The sequence below is a fragment of the Primulina eburnea genome, chromosome 7 (genome assembly GCF_022965805.1).
Source record: "Primulina eburnea isolate SZY01 chromosome 7, ASM2296580v1, whole genome shotgun sequence".
Lineage (NCBI taxonomy): Eukaryota > Viridiplantae > Streptophyta > Magnoliopsida > Lamiales > Gesneriaceae > Primulina > Primulina eburnea.
This window is the reverse complement of record NC_133107.1, coordinates 4,318,574-4,339,240: the sequence shown is the minus strand read 5'-3', so window position 1 is coordinate 4,339,240 and position 20,667 is coordinate 4,318,574. Positions and strand designations below refer to the sequence as shown.

At 35.5% G+C, this 20,667-nt stretch overlaps 2 protein-coding genes across 4 annotated transcripts; one reads left to right on the top strand and one right to left on the bottom strand.

The window, feature by feature from the left end:
- Window positions 1-2,899: 2,899 nt before the first annotated feature.
- On the bottom strand, window positions 2,900-11,988 carry LOC140836776 (helicase-like transcription factor CHR28). 2 transcript variants are annotated; one of them, XM_073202548.1, is made up of 12 exons: window positions 11,584-11,988; window positions 11,388-11,427; window positions 10,825-11,136; window positions 9,403-10,583; window positions 8,395-8,466; window positions 7,796-7,873; window positions 6,822-7,698; window positions 5,528-5,658; window positions 5,215-5,436; window positions 3,817-4,419; window positions 3,527-3,736; window positions 2,900-3,353 (listed from the first exon to the last, which is right to left on the bottom strand). In XM_073202548.1, the coding sequence occupies exons 1-12, from the start codon at window positions 11,722-11,724 to the stop codon at window positions 3,246-3,248; spliced, it is 3,975 nt and encodes a 1,324-aa protein (XP_073058649.1). In that variant the 5' UTR covers window positions 11,725-11,988; the 3' UTR covers window positions 2,900-3,245. The 2 variants fall into 2 exon arrangements, with proteins under 2 accessions (XP_073058649.1, XP_073058651.1); XM_073202550.1 differs by lacking the exons at window positions 11,388-11,427; window positions 11,584-11,988 and adding an exon at window positions 11,274-11,375.
- Window positions 11,989-13,164: 1,176 nt separating this feature from the next.
- On the top strand, window positions 13,165-20,436 carry LOC140836775 (uncharacterized). Of its 2 annotated transcripts, none has more exons than XM_073202546.1 (12): window positions 13,165-13,402; window positions 15,818-16,074; window positions 16,483-16,680; window positions 16,787-16,871; window positions 16,984-17,059; window positions 17,469-17,645; window positions 17,740-17,842; window positions 18,275-18,384; window positions 18,554-18,643; window positions 18,745-18,825; window positions 18,932-19,780; window positions 20,227-20,436. In XM_073202546.1, the coding sequence occupies exons 2-12, from the start codon at window positions 15,846-15,848 to the stop codon at window positions 20,317-20,319; spliced, it is 2,091 nt and encodes a 696-aa protein (XP_073058647.1). In that variant the 5' UTR covers window positions 13,165-13,402; window positions 15,818-15,845; the 3' UTR covers window positions 20,320-20,436. The 2 variants fall into 2 exon arrangements, with proteins under 2 accessions (XP_073058647.1, XP_073058648.1); XM_073202547.1 differs by having other exon boundaries at window positions 20,045-20,436.
- Window positions 20,437-20,667: the final 231 nt, after the last annotated feature.

Below are 20,667 nucleotides of genomic sequence, written 5' to 3'. Positions count from 1 at the left end.
GCTGACCAACTGAGCTAAGCTCATGCGAGCCTGTCTTAACATACATGATCTTACCATAGTCTTATTACAGCCTCTTTTAAGTTTTAATAATACACATAAACTCATCTTAATTTGGGTCCATTGTCGCCAAAGTAATAGTAGGTCGCATCATTTGGTTACTTTCCAACGTGATAAAACGATAAAGAATCAAAAGAAAGGTTTCATGTCATTGGACCGTGACATCACCATTCAAATCCAAGGTGCTGACTTTGGCGTGACATCGATCGACCTACGCTGAGATTTGAATCCAGGAATCACTTTTTTTGCATCATCTCTCACTTTACCACATTGACTTGTGTGTTACCAGAATTCGATGGTGTGAAAATTGTAACGTTATTTTTGTGTTAAAAACTATTTTGTGTGATTATATCATCGATTATAATGGTAAGATAGAAACAATTATTTCACCACGTAAAATGATCAATGGCAAAATATCAACGGTAGTAATGCTACGAAAATCTTGCCATTTCCGATAGGATGCTGCTTGAGGACCTAGGCTTGGAATAGGAGTGTGCGTATGCATAAAAACATGTGTATATATATAAACGGAAAAAGACATTTTTAAATGATAAAATGGATCATGGATAAGAGTGTGTTTTTCTTATTCATCAGATTTTCCTCTATTTCTTGATGTATACTCTATAGATCAGATTACCGTGAACGAGTAGTGTGTTCCATCGACTGATCATTTGATTTTCAGAATATGTTTTATGCTGAAATGGATCCTCTGAAACTCAGTTAACGAGACGTCTCGTCCTCGAAAAAAACCACACTCGGGGTGTTGTGTGAGGAGAAATTGGGACCAACCCCTCCAAGTTAAGATACCAGCAGCTCTTGCATGAGATAACGTGTTAATGAAATCGACTACCCCAGCATCAACGAGTACATATTCCACTATGGTGATGGCTACTAAGAAGTTGACCTACTCTTTTGCAATCATCATCCAATGGACGAACAGAACTGAACAGAAAAGAAAAGAAAAGATTTGTAGCGAACCTAACGTGTTGTGGCCACGACTTGCTAGGACACACTTTTCAGATAAATGGTAGTTCTCTTTAAATTTTGGTAATCGAAAATGCATTTTTATACTTATTATATAAATATACTTTTGGTGTTGTAGTTTCGTGTTTCCAAGTCTCTCTCTTAGCTCCACCACTGGGGTACAGTATCTGTATAGGAATAATGACAAAAGGTGTGTTATGGCTTATGGCGTGTAAGAGGCAACTAGTTTGTGAGACATGACATGGAATCCAACTTTAATATAGTTGAGAAATGAGAAGGAAATCATGTATAAGATAAAGATAAATCCAAAGATAAGAGTGGCCATTTGCTCAGAACACAATACAGAACCAGAAATCTGACCGTGACTAATACCGTCTTAATCCAATTAGGATCAAATTGATATTCAACGGTACTGGATAACGTGCAACTGTTCAATGTCAAAAAGAAATTAGCCCTCCAACATATTATGTTCGTACAAGGTTTGTACGTAGAAATGACAACGTTACGTTCATACAGAATTTATCCTCTAAATACGTGTACGACGACACAATCGGGAAAATATTAGCTAGGGAAAGCAAGTGCACCTCAAGTATAGCTCAGTACTCTCTCCTAGTGAAATCTAAAAAGTTGGGAGTAAAGAAAAAACCAACACTGCCTCGTTCTCTAACAAAGATTTGAAGTGCAAACACAGGGACCCCTAATAGGGGAAGTCTCAAATAAACCTGTCCAATTATCAACTTTGGAACAGCTCACATTCAACTAATTCGTAGTTCTGAGACGAATATCTATGTTTTCCACAATGGACAAGCATGAGGGAGTAAAAAAGTCTGGTAGAGTTACTAATGAAACATTTTCTCCAAGAAGGTTCGATAAAGATACATAGCGAATACGCGTCTGCAACTCTTGTAGAAATATGAATCTATAAGAAGAATAATTCAATCGCTCATTTTTTGTTGTATATTGTTTAACATTCTTTGCACTATCATAAATTTTATTCACCATAATTAAATAATCAACCGATACCCAAAATTGGAAGAAAAAATTATACCTGCTCCACTGACATATCCGAAACCCTTAGAAATTCTTGTTTGTATTTACCTTCATCGATGTGCTAAATTTAGGATTCTCAGGATTTGACCGACAGCTCTAAGCTATCATTTCATAGTTCTGATATGAAGAATTGATGGTGCAAGATAGAGGATACCACCCATCCAGGACCATCTATTTCATTGAAAATTTCTAATCAAACTTCCACCAATGGTGGATAAAACCAAGATAATCTATTCCCACTCAATAAAAGCATATTGGAACCATGTGAATAAACCCTTTAGGCAGCAAACTTTTGTCACCTCTTTTTTATAATCCTCACATTTTAAAACACAAATTTATATCAGTTTTCTTATCAATCGACTAAAAGATAAGATCATTTTCGCTGAATTTAAGCTCTTAGTCAAAAAGTGCAAAGCATTGTTCATTTAAGTAGATTGATAAGATACCTGCATTTCAGATCAACAGTATAATTTGATGTGGTAACACCACACAAACAAATGATAGTACCAAAAAGCTCAAAGTCACTCCATATGTTTGGATCAACATATTACAGATGTATCTTGATGCAGTGTCTATACAACATAATTTTTAAAGAAAAAGAATACCATGTCGCCAATAAAAAACTCAGAACTCGTGGAAAAAACGTAAGTAAGTCGAGCCTAAATGCATTATAGAGATCTGTACACAAAATCGAATAACACGTTTTTTGCCCCTACATTTATCTGCTGCTGTGTTACAGAAGTCAAAGACCAAATTTACGAATAAAAAAGAAATCTTTGGCCAATAATCAGGGAAAAAAAATACGGTATAAATCAAACCTGACAAACTGCTTAGAAATTATCTTCATAAAGACAAGAACTGTCGGATGAGGGTCAGAGGAACATATACAATATAATCAAAAGAATTTCTAGTGTTACCTCAAGGTTTCTATCTTTCGCAATGTTGAGTCTCTAATGCTATACAGAAAGCGAGAAGAAAGAATAACTTTATCCAAAAATGGATCGGGTGATTCTTCATGGAGAACCTTAATGCTGTATGCTAAAGCTTTTTACTAATTCCTGTTAATCCTAAAGATTTGCCTTGTAAAAGAATCAGGTGCCACTGATAGCTTTGGAAGAAATGAAAAGAATAACCACTGATACCATAGCAAACAATTAATTAACCCGAAAGAGATACTTCAAATCTTCCACGGTAAGCCGTGTTTGTCTGCCACCGGTCTCATCCTCTCCGAACGCTGCTGCAACCATTTCTCTCTTCCTTTGCTGAACAAGGAGAAACATAATGAAACCAAAGAAATACAAACTACGTTAAATGCATGCTTTGAATTTATTTCTTAAAACTTTAAATGACTTTCTTCCCTTGCATTTTACCCATTTTGGTTGGGGAGGAAGAATACATGGGATTGAAAATAATAATTGAGTAAAAGCAAAGGTACCTGTAGGGCCAAAATACGATCTTCTACGGTATCCTTCACAGTCAGCCGAAAAACTGACACGGGACGCGTCTGCCCAATACGGTGAGCTCTGTCAATAGCCTGATCTTCAGTTGTTGGGTTCCACCACAGATCAAGGAGGATAACATGACATGCTGCCACCATGTTTAATCCAAGACTTGCAGCTTTCAGAGACATGATCATAACAGAAACCTGGTAGAAAGTTTCCATACTTCATTTTTTAAGACAAGAAGTGTTGATATTTTTTAACAAAAGCTAGAGGTCAGACAAACCTCTGGAAGAGAATTAAAATCTTTCACAGCTCTGTCTCTGGCAACAACTGGCATTGTTCCATCAAGTCTACGATACTGAATGGAAGACTTCTTCAAACAAGCTTCGAGCAAGTCCAGCATCCTAGTCCACTGGGAGAACACAATTGCTTTCTCTCCTACAAACTTTGCCAAGTTTGAATTTCTATTTATGTCTGAATTTTGGTTATCTTCTCCTGAATCACGAGCATGTAACTTTTCTGAACAAGCACCTTGTTCCAAGGGATCCGAGGAAAGTATTCTTGAGGGACACCGATAGGGTTTAGACAAAGATGACAACAGCTCAAGGGCAGCCTTGATTTTGGAAGAACCCTCTGGACGACTAAGAGAACAAGGCTCGTTAACCTCAGCAAGTACAGAATCAGAACACGTGGGAGTATTTTCCATATCGAGCTGATCAGATAGTGAAATGCGCAGAGAGGTTATTGAGAATATATTGGATAAGGAAAGATGGGTTTTGCAACTCTTGGAGACACACTGAGCGTCATCACCTATTATAAGCTGGCATATGCACTGATTGCAATAAACATGTCCACAGACAGTTACAACAGCATCATCAGGTGGGTCCTAAAACGTAAAAGCAGTTAAATAGCTTGTAAGGCATTGTTTGACAAACATAGACAAATGTAATCCCATGGTTTTGTGGAATAATATTGACAAATTTACATCAGCGGAGCAGCTGGAGTTAAAGTTGAAGCATTCACCATGACATATTTACCGAACATCCATATATTTAACATATGCAAATTGTATAGTTACACACCAGTTGTCCCAGTCAAAATGAAAAATATGTCAACAGCGCAGACACAATGTTGAATAGTGAGTCTTTTTGTGTACCCTCACAATATGTGTAATTTTTTCATTTGATACAACAGGGTATCCTTGGCAATTAATTCACAGCATTGACAAGGAAATTAACATTCAGGTATATATCAGTAATTCTACAGAAACCGATAACAAATTTGAATCATCAATGGGAGAACAAATAGTAATTACAAAAAGGTAAAAACTTACGCACCAAAATGCTTTTACCCATCAAACAGATGAAACACAAATGACATGTATAACCATAAGCACATTTAAAACAAGTTCATAAGCATCTATGAAACAAAATTTCTTTTGGCATGTTTTTTATGTTTTGTTGGTGTTTCTTATATCCACTTTAGAATTACGTGATCACAAATGGTGATGAGGACAAACAAATATCTTCAATGAGAACATTAACACCAAGATGAGAAACTCCAAAGCCAATTAAAAAACCAATTGACATAATACACAGGAAAAAAACATTAATTAAATTAATGATTGAAAACACTAAATAAGTTTCCGCAATCATGAGATAGACCATAAATAACTACTTACTTTGCAAATCCCACATATAGCTAAAGACGCTTCCAAACAATTGAGAAGAAAAATCTGTTTCTCCCGAGGAAGTTTCTTAGCCACCTCAATGGATGAATTCATTTTTGAATTAGAATCGAATCCCTTAACAAGAAGAGGATGATCACAAGCTTGTCGAAGTCGCAGAAGCATTAACAATATGTTCACATAATTTTGTTTCACAGTTCCTGCTGCTGCATATACCTGTCAAGATATACATATATATATAAAACCCTGAGACCAGCAGAGCGATTAAAGATACAATGATATCAAGAGTGAACAAAAGAAACCATACAGCAAACTGAGCACGTGACTCTGCCTCAAGCCTGCTGTAAAAATCCCGCTCCTCGTGGGAAAAATCAACTTTTTTCATCTCTATTGTTTTGGGTGGGAGATCGATGATGGGTTCTCCATCAAGAAGAGTACCTATATCACCAAACCACGATGATATTATTAAATCTCCTGAATTCTTTTAGTTTATAATGTTATCGTGAGTGGTGACAAGCGCAAAATAAAATGCAGAGGGAACATGGAAAGCTCAACAAAGTGAACGAACTTCAAATTTATGATGGACAAAGCAATTTATTGACCAGAGCAGAATCATATTTTCTAGAGTTCAACAAACCAGAATAAATTACTTAATTCATGCTAGTTATGCGCATGTCTCCACGCCACAAAACAGGTCTAACAGCTTCACACACACATATAGCCAATGGATAGGCCACCATGGTCATGTTAATATTCCCCTGAAGACTGAGTGAGATATACAAAATCACTAACTCCAAAAATTTGCTCCTTGATTAAATCCAAATTTCAAGACCACAATTATTTTATGATCCTTGAAGGCCAACAAGCAACTGAAACCTCCCAACACATTTAAAGAGACATCATCCAACTTTCATAGGGAACAGCTATATTTGCCGCTAACATTTACAACAGGGTTAACATGACATCAAAGATTCAAAGTGGTGGTTCAATTGCGAGCTACTAAAAAGGCAATGACATCTCTATAACTACAGGTGGTGATTAAAAACTAAAGTCGAGCAACAGCAGTTAATTAACTTCCAATTTATTAAAAAATTTATTGACCACGAAAGAACAGAATTATTTCAATTCAATAGTCTATATGAGTTACTTCATGCTATGCATGTACATAATCCTGGATCACAAAACAGACCTAACAGGTTTACAAGAAAAGTTACGAGCATTGATAAGGCAAACATGCTCATGTTGGTGTCCAGCTGAAGACTGACTAGATATACAATCACAAGCTCCTGGATTCTTTTATGTTCAAACTTCAATACAAGATATTCAATGACACTCTTAAAGGCCAATCAACCATGGATAATCTGTACGTCTTGAAAAATTATATGGGATTTATGGAGGAAAAAACACTTGCTTCTAACATTTATAAGAGGTACATAGCATCAAAGTAGCTGTTGTTCACAAATTGACACTGAAGGTACAACATTGGCGGCTACGGGAAAAGAAGTTGAAGAAGATCCAAGACATATTCATGGGCAAAAAAATTTCAAGAAACTAATGAATATTTTGAGTAACAGCAAACACGAGGATAACAAATTTCTGACCTTTTGTTCGACGTAACATAATAGTCTTCAGCACAGCCTGTAATTTTTTGTAACCATCCTTTGGATTCTTATGAATGGGTGTCTTTAGATGCTCGCAGAAGGTCTTAAAAACAGCATATGGATCGTGCCTGAGAAATCTAAAATAACTATATAGATCGTCAACCGCATTCTGCATTGGAGTCCCAGATAAGCACCATCTTCGTTTCGCGCGAAGGCCCCAACAAGCCCTAGCTACTTGAGTTCTGTGGTTCTTTATACTCTGAGCCTCGTCCAACACAACTCTAAACCATCCAACCTTGGCAAGAGGGCCAGATATACTTTCATATAATTCTTCGTCGATTCCTCTATTTCTCTTCTTACTTCTTGAGGGTTTTTTGTCAGACATGGTTTCGAGAAGTTCCCTTTTTTTACCAGATGAAAATCCTTTAAATGGGGCACCTGTTTGATCATCATTTTCGTTAACAACAGGCTGCTTTGGCACCTCCATGCTCACAATAGCATAAGTTGTCAAAACAACATCATACTTGGCCACCTCAAGAGGATCCTTAGTGCGGTTACTTCCATGATACACTAGAACAGATAGATCAGCTGCAGTTGTAACTCTATTGTGCAATTCATCAGACCACTGCCGGAGAACACTTGTTGGACATACAATAAGGGTGCCAGCAGCAGGCCTGCCCTTAGATTGCAAATGTGCCTGTCCCCTATTGATGTGGCTTCCATAAACTTGAGGAGATTTGGCATCTTCTCTATCATCATCATCATCTAAATTTAAAGTCTCTGCCTCACTTTGTTCTTCGATAGTCTTAGGTTCTTTAGAAGAAGATGACCTTTCTTTTAGAATCAGAGCAATAGTTGATATAGTCTTCCCAAGTCCCTGCCAGAAGTAGTGAATATCGAAAACATAAGAGAATTGCTTCACAGAAATTATCAGTGAATATACACTCAACAGGTCAAGGAAACCCCCTTGTTACCTGATCATCCGCAAGAATTCCACCAGAACAGCATGCACTTTTTGTCTCCTTGTTAACCATCCAGGATAAAGCAATTCTCTGTTCACAAACTCGGCCAATATTAATTGGGAGATGCTCCAGAAAAATAAAGTTCCCACTCACTCTCATTTTTGGGACAAAATGCAGTGATACTAATAAAAGGTTATGATGGAACTCTTCACATATCTGGTATTATTTCACACGTCACACTTGGTAAATAATTCAAATGGTTGTAAAAGCCATTTGAACTTTTTACCATAATCCAAGAAATCGATAAAACAAATCAATGCAGGAAATCTGGCGTCGTAAGGATAGCAAAAATCCAGGAGTGTCGTCATAAAGTTTTAATCATTCAAATTAAAAGATGCGTGTAGATGTACATTACTTAAAAATAAATAATGAATATAGAGAAGAAACAGTGAATGGACATAAAAAAACATCCTACTGTATTTCAAGAATAAAATGGTGACCTTATGTCTATCTTTTATAAAGCCCCATAAAAAAAACCAGAAAACTAAAGAATCGAGGAAATAAGTTATAACAATAACAAATGTGTACTTCTCAAAGAAACAATAATGTACCTGGTGTTTCAGTAGAGACACGGCCAAAAAACCGTCTGGTGGAGTGGCTTCTGATTTTGCTTGTGAAAGATCCTGACAATCACACAACACTTCTTGTAAAACAGTTCTCCAATCAATGAACAAGAAAACTTTTAAAACTCTAAGAAATACTCATGTAGTCACAAATTTATCAAAGCAACAAAAATTCTTCACACCATAGTAAAATGACACCATAAATTGATATAATATATTCCCTCTCCAAGTAATAAGTGTTCTTAATGGTCTAAATAGTACATTGCCCAACCATTCATTCACCTGCACTAGAAAACATGATACTAGAAGATCATATGAATCAAACACTATAAGTATAATTAAATTCAGAAAGGAGGAAACATGTAGCAGAATTTATTTTTCTTGCAAAGTATTCAAATCATCATTTACATTTTCAAACAATTTGCATCACAAAAGCTAAACTACAGTGACCCTGGTTCACTTAGAGAACTAAACAAGCAAGAATTGAAAACCTGTTATACAATAGACTTCTCCATTCAAGGAAAGTGGACATGATCAACATGCATGCGAGAGTTAAAGACACTGCAAGAAATTTTAACAGATTCATGTTGCGATAGAAATTTTCAACATCAGCATTCGAGTCTCAACAAACAATCTTTAAAATCAGCATCGAAATTTGAAATGAGCATAACATCTAGTAATTAGACATAAACTGCTATCAGACTCAGGCCGACACTAAACAGAATGTTTGTCAAAGAAAATTGTGTAAAGCATTTGTGATTTCATTATTCTTCGAAAATCCATAAATATCATTTTCAACGAAAATGAGAAGAAAATAGACAAAAATAAGAACAAGAGCTTGGCTGAACATTGGAACTACCAAAAATTTTACGCCAGTTTTAACAATTTCGAAAAAATATCAAGTATTTTTTGAAATATCTAGATTATACAGTAGCAGTGAATAAAATATACTAAAAGCCAACAGGAAAAGGAAGACGGATAATTTTAAAAGTTCACCTGCAGAGCAACACGAAAAATAACTTGTTCAGCATTTGGTTTCAGCCTGGAATGCGCAGTTACGATCTGGTTAATGGGGATCCTAGATGTCAAAGATTGTGAAGAAACAACCAAATTAGCATTCATGGTAACAGGACTTGATCGTGCTGGAGCACTCATATCCTCAATAATATACAAATCACAGTCGTCGTCAGCATTGTTTTGCTCATACAAGTTATTCTGCAATCTTTGGTCAGGGGTTTTTGGAAGGTAAGAACCATTGCAGTTGGGTACACTATTTTCCACCTTTAGGCAATTGAACTCTCTCTTGATAGAACGATTTTGCAGTGTGGCATGTTGTTCTGACTCCTGCAGAACTTGTAGCCATTCATGAGCAACATTAGTAGGGTTGTTTATGCGAGTTTCACTTATAGAGCTACAAGTAAGGGGTTTTCTCTTTGATCTGACAAGTGTGTCTTCTTTTTCATTATTTGCACGTGAAACATGGTTCTTGAAAGAAACAGAAGACAAAGAGTTTGATGAAGGCTTCTTCATAACTTCAGTAGCAGACAGCTCACCCGCACTCCCATAGTATTTCCTATTGAAAAAATCAATTACTTCAGAACCTCTGGAAACTTTGTCACTAGAAGTAAATGCTCCAATATGCTTTTCGAACCTAATGTGATCTTGTATTTTCCTTCGTACATTTGGCAAAGTATTGGGAGAATGCTGTCTCAACTCATTCTCCAACACAAGATTCTCACCAAATTCATTCAACTGAATTCCCCTATTTAAAGAAACCGAGCTAACACTTCCACAATTGGCACGGTGCTGCCCAAGCTCACCTCCAACCTTATCCATAAAGGGAGTCAAACTAATGAGTTCTTCCATTGTGTTATCTTCTTTATCCATCATGTGCACCATCCGACCATCATCGTTAGCTATTGTGGTGATTTCAGAGATGTACGGAAGTTGTTGATTTGTTGGAGAAAAATATGATGGATTACCTGGGCTCAAAAAGCACAATTCGCCATTTTCAGATAAAATATCTTGAACATCCGCTCCAGTAACTTCACAAGAACTAGAGTCGGTGTGAGATGTGTCATATGAAGACATCTCCCTATCGATTATATATAAATCTTGCTTTTGCGCAAAAGAAATCCCAAGATCACTTTCTTCCATTGATTTCTTGTCGTATAAATCTGCAAACCAAATAATAAGTATCAAGTGCAATGAACAATAGTTAAATCATAGAATGTTACAAAAGCACTAAAATCAAGTCCCGTGATCAAGATTTATTTACAAACAGCCATCAGCTCTCAAGCACCCAAACAGATCATGGTTCCGGTAGCATAAATCTAAGGAACTCAAATATAACATTATCAGCATATGAAAACTAAATATCCCACTGTAGCAGGGTTTCTCTAGTAGGAGTTTTCTCACCGTCGTTTTGGAAATAAGATGCTGCAATCTGAGAACCACCATCAGAATAAGTATATAAAAGGTCATTTCCCTGAAAAGGTATATGATCATTGATGCTTCTGGAGCATATGTTCTCTTCAGAACTAAGCTGTGATGTAGGTTGGACCCTTTCATTGTTTGGAGATATAGAAGTCCAACCAGATTCTGATAAACCATCTAAACTCGCATTCCTATGATCCAAAGCCTCGGAATAGTTGGAATGAGACAGGACACCAACTTCGGGAAACTCAGCTCTCATTAAACTGGTAGTGGTGGCTATTGAATTCTGTGATCCTATGAAAAAACAAAATATCTGATAATATGAAGTGGAAAAAAAGTGGCAAACTTGAGAGAAATCACTAATTTCTAGCATCGTGATGACAGTAAATAATAACATAAATCAACTCAAGTGAATAGAATGAAATCAGTACCCACTGATTATTATCTGGTAAGGCGTCATGGTAACTTGAGAATAGTAAGGAGAACAAGAGAACCACAAAACAGCAATTAGTAAAAAAAATACAAACCAAAATCTTCTCACCAACCTTGATTAGAGTTGTTAAAAGAAAAATCTTCCAACCTACCCTGAAAATCGAAAGAGAATTAAACTAATTTACTGATCAACAAAACTAAAAAGATAGAGAAAAAACTAGCGAATATACTCGGTGCTAGATATACTAACTACATGATCAAGATTTCACAACCAAATAAATCAAAAGCTTGAAAGAAAAGAAAAACTACCTGGTCAGGATCAGACGGTTCTCCTCCCATTACTTCCCAAAAAGAATCGAGATCGATGAGAACGTCATCACTTCCATCGTCCGTGGAGACAAATCCGTCCATTATCATCGAAGATCCCTCATCGGCTTTCGCCATCATCATCTCAATCAGTTCCCCCCATCAATTAAGCAAACCTAATTTTCCACGAAACTCCCCTTTACACAAGACGAATACGCCGACAACGCAAAGTTGTCGATAACGAAAAATAACAAGAATCCGAATATCACCCAGAAATTCAGTTGCGAGTTCCAAGAATTTTGCGAGATTTACAAGGAACACGGAAGGTGCACTGAAAATGTGGGGGCGTAGGTTAAAAACTGGATGAGGCTATTCTGGGATCGAAGTTTAATTCTGACTATTCTCTGCGTTCTTACTATTTATTATTTAAATTTAAAAAGCACAGGGGTACGTGCTAAAGCAAGCCGCGTCGTTTGTTTCCAATTAGAAAAGATTAGGAAAATGTCCATGGAATAAACACACAGCTGGCACGAAAACTCTTGGGTATTTACGGTTTGTACCAAAATAAATTATTTTAAAAGATGAAGGCAGATAAATATATTTTATTTCCATTTCTTTTGGAGCTTATATTAAAAGAACAATAACATACAAGTTTTAATATATATATATATATATATGTATATATATATATATGATCAGACCTTGACCATTGCAAATTGGCACCACCCTTTCTTCCATAAAAGAAACTCAAATTTTTCATTTAATTTTATTTCCTAAAACTTGTGTGTGTATATATATAGTTTGAATTAAAATTATTAGGTAAATCAAATTGACTCAAACCCAATAAGATAGATTGAAATATAGAAGCTCGTCAATTGTTTTCCTACATCTGAATTGGTCAGACAGTAAGAAGTGTGCAAGAAACGAAATCGTGTGATCAATCATGACTGGTGGCTGAAGTGGATGAGATCGTGAAGCAAATCACGGAGATGAGGGAATGGAGAAACAGCTCAAGTTGAGACAAAGAATACATGAACAAATACCAGAAAAAAAGATATCTGAGCAGACAAAACAGAAAAAATTCAGCAAAATCCGCAAAAATTATCTGCAATTAGTCTTTATTAAAACATGTTAGTCTTTTTTCTTTAGATTTCTCAAGTTATTTTCATTTCACATTTCAACAAGTTTTATTATATTTTCATGTCTTGTGAATTAAAACTGTTTTGTGAATACAAGATTATGTTGGGAATTTATTTGATCAATTGTGTTTAGCTTTTTTAGTACATATATATATATATATTTATATTAGTTAAAGATATTAGATTAACGATCAAATTTAAGATTCACGTAGTTCGAATAATTAGAAATTAGATTTTTATTATTTTTCATCCAAGATGATACTTGTATAACTTAGACATGTATGTGTTTTCAAAAATTTGTGCAAATAAATAAATATATATATATATATATATATATATATATATATATATATATATATATATATTTGGTAATTAGTGATTGAAGCACATGCTTAATAAATGTAATTCTATATAAATCTTCTTTATATTTGGTCGGGCTGGGCCTATCTCATTCTTTATTATCACGGTTCCATTTCGTTTTCCATTGCTTCGGCCACAAACTCTCAATCCAGCGGTTTCACCAATTTCTCTATTTCATGTGCATCAATTTTCCTCTCTTCTTCCTCCCACTGATGCGTTGTTTTCTTTTCTTCAATTGAAATTATTTTTTCCGGTGACCAACTGGGCCGAAGCACTGAGGTTGGATAAGAAGTAGTTTTACGAACAAACTGTCTCCTATTCAGGTACAATTTTTATTTAAAAAGTGGAGTACTCTGCACTAATTTTCTTTTGGAGAACAACTTTCGTAGAGGCCCGATTTTGTTTGTTTGTTTGTTTGTCGATAGTCCAGTGTTACTCTCTTGAGGTTGTGATAAAAGAACCAACTTTGTGTTTTTGGAATCTCTATTTCATGTTCTTCGATCAATCAAAAGCATTTCTGGTAATTGCTCCAAATATATTGTCCCTCCATCGTCATGGCTGAGAGTAATGGCATCTTGCCAAATTATATTTGTTATAAAATCAGAGTTGATGTAGACAAATTATTTTCAAATTAACCAAGTTTTGAATATTTATGCTTAATCAATCCTTTTCATATTCTTCTACTGTATTTCTTATGTTTTTATCGAACGATTATGGAAGAAGTTCGTGGATTTCGGGGCTTATAAGAAGTTCGTGGATTTACGAATTTTTTATTTTCATTGTTCTAAATGTTGAAAGATTAGTGAAAACATGTGGAATAGTTTTTATAATTTTTATTTGGATTAAAGCAAAATATAGTCTGTGTTCCGGAAATAGTTTAAATCTAATGAAGTTAATTTCATAGTTGTTTTTGTCGTCACTTTATATCTGCCACATCTAGAATTTGTAAGCTTTATCTTCAGAAAGTGATCTTTTTACAATATTTGGGTTTTTTTGACAAAGAAGAAATTGCCAATTCCTACTACATTTGCCATGTATCTAGTAAAATCCTTGCAGTGGGTTCACCTTTTATTCGGACATATCTGTTATTTATACCACGCCTTCATAAATTGATATTTTTTTTATATGTTTGATGTTGTGCTCTGGTAATATGAATACTTTTCTCATTATGCTAATTGCTAGAGCAAATTTGATGATTTAGCTTATGCATATAACATGTTTGATAAAAATGCCTACATATAAATATTTTTTTAATTGCTTTTTGATCAAGTTAATTTAGAAGGCAAATTTGAGGTTTTTATGGTCAACAACGATTACTTCTTTCACAGTAAAGTCTTTGATTCGCCATCATTTTACAAGGGATTTACCACTTTTGATATTATATGCTTCAAATGATTCTCTTTTATGATTGCTTTATGATTAAAACCTATATTATAGTGTGGAAAACAAAATGTGTTTGGTCAATTGATTTATAAGCTTTTGAATCCATCGCCTTTCATGTTTTGAGTATGAAATGTTGAGTTTCTCTCTTTTAAGCTGAATGCTTTCATATTTACATGATTTTAAAGTATAAAAACTTTTAAGCTAATAAATTCATCTATGTAATTTTATTTGCATACTGAAATTGCTTTTTCTTTTTTCTTCGCCACCCCCCCCCCCCCCCCCCCCCCCCAATTTTGGACTTACAATCACTATTCATTTAGTCAAAGCTATCATGTCTGATCAAGTCGTTCAATCACTCAATGGTTACCAATGGCAAAAGTAATACAATCTATGCAAATCTGGATGTCTCTTTTCACGTGACTGAGCTACAAGGCGATAGCAGAAATGTTGAAGCTATTGTTTTACATTAAAAATTTATGTTCATGTTGTCACTTGGTTTGAATATGTCTTGGTTATTATTGTTTTACATTTGTATCTTTTCTATACTTTGGAGACGCACATCGCGTATGCCCGATGGCTAGTATTTATCTTTGTTACAGGATGGTGTCTTAATGTTTGATAGCACGTTTCATAGGAAACATCAAAATTATGAATGTAATCCACTGCTTCTCATTGACTCCATTTTATGTTGACACAAAGGTGTTTTGTGCTAATAATATACTTCGATTGGGTCTACACAGTTGCTCCATGTGTTTTATTTACTAGCAATTACATCTTTCTTTTCCTTGCTTGATTTTGATGGAATATTTCTTGTTTGAAACACATAAGCATAAGAAACGTTTTAGTAAAAGTGGTTACTTTTATTGTGTTTTTGACTGTTTAGATCCCTTGATAAATTTTTCATGTGGGCATGTCATTGATTTACAGATTAGCGGTTGTGGCTACACATGTTATACTTTTAGATCATACAAATTAGGAGAGGCTTGACGGTTACTTCTTATTGGACAGATCCAAATAATTGGATTTAATAGTCGTGTCTATGTTAGGTTCTGGAAGATAATTCGAGTTTAATTTTGATACTAATTGTACCAAAGTTATTTTTTTTGGAAATTGTGTATGTGAATAGATGTTGCAATTTGGTCATTAATGGAGAGATTCAAAACGTTTTCCATATTTTTATTTATGTTATATTTATATGTATATCATGTTCTTTATTGGCTTATGAATTTCGTATTCTCTTATTAGATATCAATTTTCAAGTACTAAATAATGTGTTTATTCTGTCCTTCGGTTGCTAGTTATTAATAGACTTCAGTCTCTTGTCATCTTTTTTTTTTGTGGTGTGGGTGAAATAGAATCACGCCATTGATTTTAAATCAATACATGGCGCGAGGCCTTCGTCTACCTTTCTGCATTCAGGCAAAAACGACAACATTCAGGTTCCCCTCCCTTTTGCGAATCTCATCAGTCCACCAATCATGTAGCGTTGATCGGTTTGGTGGCGTTCGAATTTTCTGCTGCCAGCAGGAGCACCCCATTGACATGGCCCTTTACATGGACGGATTCACTAAAAGAATGGAGATGGCTGGACTAAAGCCCCATCACCGCATTGGTTAGTAATCTTAATGTACTCTACGTGTGTATTTTAGCTTGTTATCTCCTGCTGCTTTGTCTTCTGTGTGTCAGAGGCAAGCAGATGTGATTTTCTAGTTGTGTAAAGTTGAACCTTTGTTTTGTTATGTGATGCTGGAGGGTTTATAAGCAACTAAATTAGCTCAACAAGTTCTGACTGGTTGTTTTTGCTGGCCATTGAACTTTTGTATAGTTAATTGGTTGGTTGCTTTTGCTGGCTACTAACTTTCGTTTTGTTCTTTTTGTGATGATATGGTTTGAAATCAAAAAATATGACAATTAAACTTCCATTTGCCTTTCTTCTGTTTTAATCCTATGCTATCTTTAGTTAGTTTCATAGTTTGTCATCTTGTCAATGATGAATTGTAACTGATGATGTTTTCTTCAGCAATTGCTGTCTCTGGTGGCCCAGATAGCATGGCCCTCTGTGTATTAACTGCTGCTTGGAAAACTGAAACATGTGATGCTGCTATCGACAAAAGAAGCAAGTCGATTGATGGGCTTTTGGCCATCGTCGTGGATCATGGATTGCGAACAGAAAGTACAGATGAAGCAAAACTAGTTTACAATAGAATTACCGATATGGGTACATATATTTGCTACTTTTGTTGGGTAATTTGGACAAAGTTTCATCTTGAATCTTTTATGGATTTCACTGGATGTTGGATATATATAATGTAGGCATTCTGTAGGAATCAAATGTGAAGTTGCTCGTTGTGAATGGTTGGATGGAAGGCCCAAGCCTGGTAACTTGCAAGAAGCAGCTCGCAATAAGAGGTGATTTGTCTTGTGTTTGAAATTTTCTTCCTCAACCCTTCCATACTACCTTCGAAGTGAAAAAATACCTGATAAATTTGTTATTTCTACCTCCGAACCTCTAAATTTTCAGGTATGATATCTTACAAAATATCTGTGTACAGCAGCAGATTGGTATATTGTTGGTTGCACATCATGAAGATGACCAGGTTTTTAGCATGTTCAGTTTCCATCTTCTTTTTGTTTCAGTTAATCTATTTTGTGTTTTATTTTATTTCTTATGTTGACAAACTTAATTTGTATTCTATTCCTGTTGTGTGGAGCTACCCTGTCCGCTCTCATTGGTGTATGATGCCTATGAAACTAATGACTGTTTTGTGTCTGCTGAATTGTTAGGAAAATTTCCAAATCCAGCTTTCCAATACCTGCTCTGCTTTTTCTTTTTTTGTACTGATATTTTTTTGTCTCACAAAGTTTGAACATTAGCTGGTAAAGATGCATTCTAACAGATTTTTTGTGAATAATTTGAATATCATTGTTAAGAATGAATTCTAATATAAAATTTATAGTTATAAACTAGACAACAAATTGTGATTGCTAAGACAGCAAAAATTGCAGGCAGAGCTATTCATTCTCAGATTATCTAGGAATAGCGGTGTGCTTGGGCTTGCTGGGATGGCATTTACATCTCAAATGTTCCCAGTGTTTCCTGATTTTAGTGGTGAAGCATTGAAAGCTCGTGGTATTTTATTAGTTCGACCACTTCTGGAGTTCTCAAAAGAAGACATGTATAATGTTAGTCTTCGTTGACTTTCAGTGATGCTAGATATTTTCCTCTGCTTACTAGTTTCTTAAGAGCTAGGTACAGTTATATTCGTTAGTATTTCAGATATGTCGAGGTGGTAATCGATTATGGGTGGAAGACCCAACAAATCAGAGTTCGTTGTATGCTCGAAATAGGATCAGAATGTCCTTGAATGGCTTGCCAGCATGTAAGTTGATATGTTGACCAGCGTGCCTGATTAAAAGAACTGTAATGAGTACTATTCTTTTAAGCGGGTCTAATTCTTTTGAATGACAAGTCCTAGAATTTTCAATTATAAGACTATATAGTTGTTTACATAAAGACATACGTAAATGCATGATCTTTCTCGAGGTTGAATTGCTTGCCATATGTTGATGGTGCAGAATCTTACTTAAATTGAATCGAGTGAGTGGATTCAATCATTTTAAGTCAGACAATATAAATGATATGACGAGTTGAATTCAGTTATTAGTTAGCATATTAATTCTGAGAGTCATAACAAATACTCCTGTTCATAGTCTTAATATTTTTTAAGTTTGGTTGACACAATTTTGTAATATTTCTGAATTTAGAATTAGTAAATCGCCACATTTAAAGACTTCACTCCGATTTGCTGCAGCTATATTCAAGGGTGAGTTATTAGAAGTCATATCAGCATGTCGGAAAACACGAATATATGTTGACAAACTTTGTCGATGCTTGGTGAATCAGGCTGTGACCATTATGCCTGTATGTTTCCTTCATTACTTTAGATGCAATTGGTTTTGATACAGGTTTACTGCTTTACAATCCTGAGCCATACTCATTGTCAATACATTAATGTAATGATTATTAACATTACGTATCTTCATGATTTGATTCTCCCACCTCTGACTCCATTTGGAAACTTCTTTTCCAGCATGGATATGCTATTATTGATCTACAAACTCTCCATTCAACTGAAGTAAAGGACTTGTGCATTGCAAAGTTTATTGCCTTGGTGGTGCAGGTAATTTTATTTTAATATTGTTATCTCATGTTGGTGTCCCCTTAAGCTGGTTTTGCATTGGCATTATCGGATTACTAAAGCTTGTCTTGAATGTTTTTCAGTTCATTTCGCAAAGACATAAGCCAGTTCGGGGCAAAGCATTGAGATTGCTATCGAACTACCTTCGTACTTTCCCATGCCAGGTTAATACAAAGAATTGAATTTTGTTGCGAGAGAGAGTTCAGAACATATTGTAGAAAGTTTTGCTCTTTGCTGTTATCTAATAGGATACAGTCTGCATTTTTTCAGGCATGTCTAACTGTGGCTGGTTGTTACCTTTGTCCAGCTCCAGGATCCAAAGGAACTAAGGTCCTGGTATGCTGTTCTATTATGTCTCCTTTTCCTCTGGACTTGAAGTTGTTTTCAACACACACTTATGAAGGACAAAATAGCTTTCCTGCTAACCACATAGAGCAGATTTTGAAAAAAGAAGAAACATATTCAGATAAATTTATCCCAGACACTCTGGCTGTTCCTTTTTTAGATGCAAACTCCTCTGATTCTGTTCTATTGGAAGCCAAAAGGCTTGGTATTCTCAGTGACTCTGCCCATGAGATCATTGCTTCCTTGCAGAAGAAAGAAAGTGAAAATTTTAGATCCAAATCTGATACTATCTCTGACTTTGAGTTAGATGATGTGGAATCTTCAGTTGCGGCTCCAAGCCGGTCTCTTTCTCCTGGACAAGTAGGGTATTACATGAATAGATTTATATTGAGTTGGAGAATTGGCAACGTAATTTCATCCGAAGTTTCGTATGCGGATGAGGTTTTCTTCCAGGAGGATATGGATGTAGAACAATGTTGTTGCACTTCTTGCTTAATTGATTATGAGATGGTGGCTGATGTGCGTCACATGATCGATGCTGATTGGATATATCTTTCCGACTTGTCCAAGCTGACATATGTTGGGGATACCGGACCACAAAATCAATCAACTTCAAACTCCAACAAGCAAATGGCAGGAAAAACAAATTTGTGTCTGAATCATGCTAAATTATCAGCACAAAGAGCTCTCGTGTCCTTAAAGTCTATCCCTGTTGCTGCGAGAAGAGCTCTTCCTGTCCTAGTCAGTCCTCAAGGAGTATTACTAAGCATTCCGGTACGTCACTCGTCCTTTCTACTTGCTAACTTTGTTTAATGTCTGAAGCGAGTTAAATGGTGATTGAATGCTGCATTTCGGGCCACCATCTTTACTTTCTAATTTACATCATTTAATGATTTTCAGCTACTTGCCAGCCAAAGAGCATGTCAAACTGAATGTTTCAAATTGTCATGTACTTTCGTTACTCTTTTTCTTGCATAGACGTGTTATCTTTAAGGCAACTATATGTTACCTGTCTTTCTTTCCTTCTGGTGGTGAAAGGATATGTTTTCTTCGGCTCGTGAGGTGTTCAAGTTCATAAGGATATTTACAGTGCTCCACTGAGGGGGGTGACCATCATCTCTCATTGGGTTCACCCCTGACTGGTCTAATCATTGATTTAACTTCACGTGATTAACATGGTTTCACAGAGGATTTAAAAGCTTTTTAACCGTCTTTTTCAGAGCATTGGCTTCGCACGTTGTCCCCGTATGAAGGTTGCTGCTGTATACTATCCAAGGGTACCCTTGGGTGGTGGGCATAGCTCGTTTCTGTAAGTTCGAACGGAGTGAAAAACTAAATGTGAGCATTAATGGACTTTATTAGCCTTGCTAACTCGGGTTCTTTTTCCTATTTTTTTTAATAGAAAGCTAATATGAGAATGGAATTCCATATCTCGTCTCTCTTTGAAAGCCAATGTTTTAGAACTTGATGGCATGCTTTGATTACTAGATCTTTTATAAGGTGGAAAGGAGATTTAGAAGATCTTGGTTAATGTGTTATAATATTCGTGATAACTAATAAAATATGTTTAGTAGCATAGTATATAGTATTATTATTATCGGACTATATTTCATATTCTTGTGTGAGTTTCTGTTTTTGAGAATGTATATTCAATTATCAGT

Bases quoted from the DNA above. Each gene is read 5' to 3' on its own strand.
- LOC140836776 (XM_073202548.1), bottom strand. From the start codon at position 11,724: ATGATGATGGCGAAAGCCGATGAGGGATCTTCGATGATAATGGACGGA. The intron at 7,699-7,795 runs GTAACAAGGGGG...TACTTCTGGCAG, and splicing joins GAATTCTTGCGGATGATCAG to GGACTTGGGAAGACTATATC. The intron at 4,420-5,214 runs GTAAGTAGTTAT...TTTACGTTTTAG, and splicing joins CTATATGTGGGATTTGCAAA to GACCCACCTGATGATGCTGT.
- LOC140836775 (XM_073202546.1), top strand. From the start codon at position 15,846: ATGGCGCGAGGCCTTCGTCTACCTTTCTGCATTCAGGCAAAAACGACA. The intron at 16,681-16,786 runs GTACATATATTT...GGCATTCTGTAG, and splicing joins CAATAGAATTACCGATATGG to GAATCAAATGTGAAGTTGCT. The intron at 17,646-17,739 runs GTTAGTCTTCGT...TTAGTATTTCAG, and splicing joins CAAAAGAAGACATGTATAAT to ATATGTCGAGGTGGTAATCG.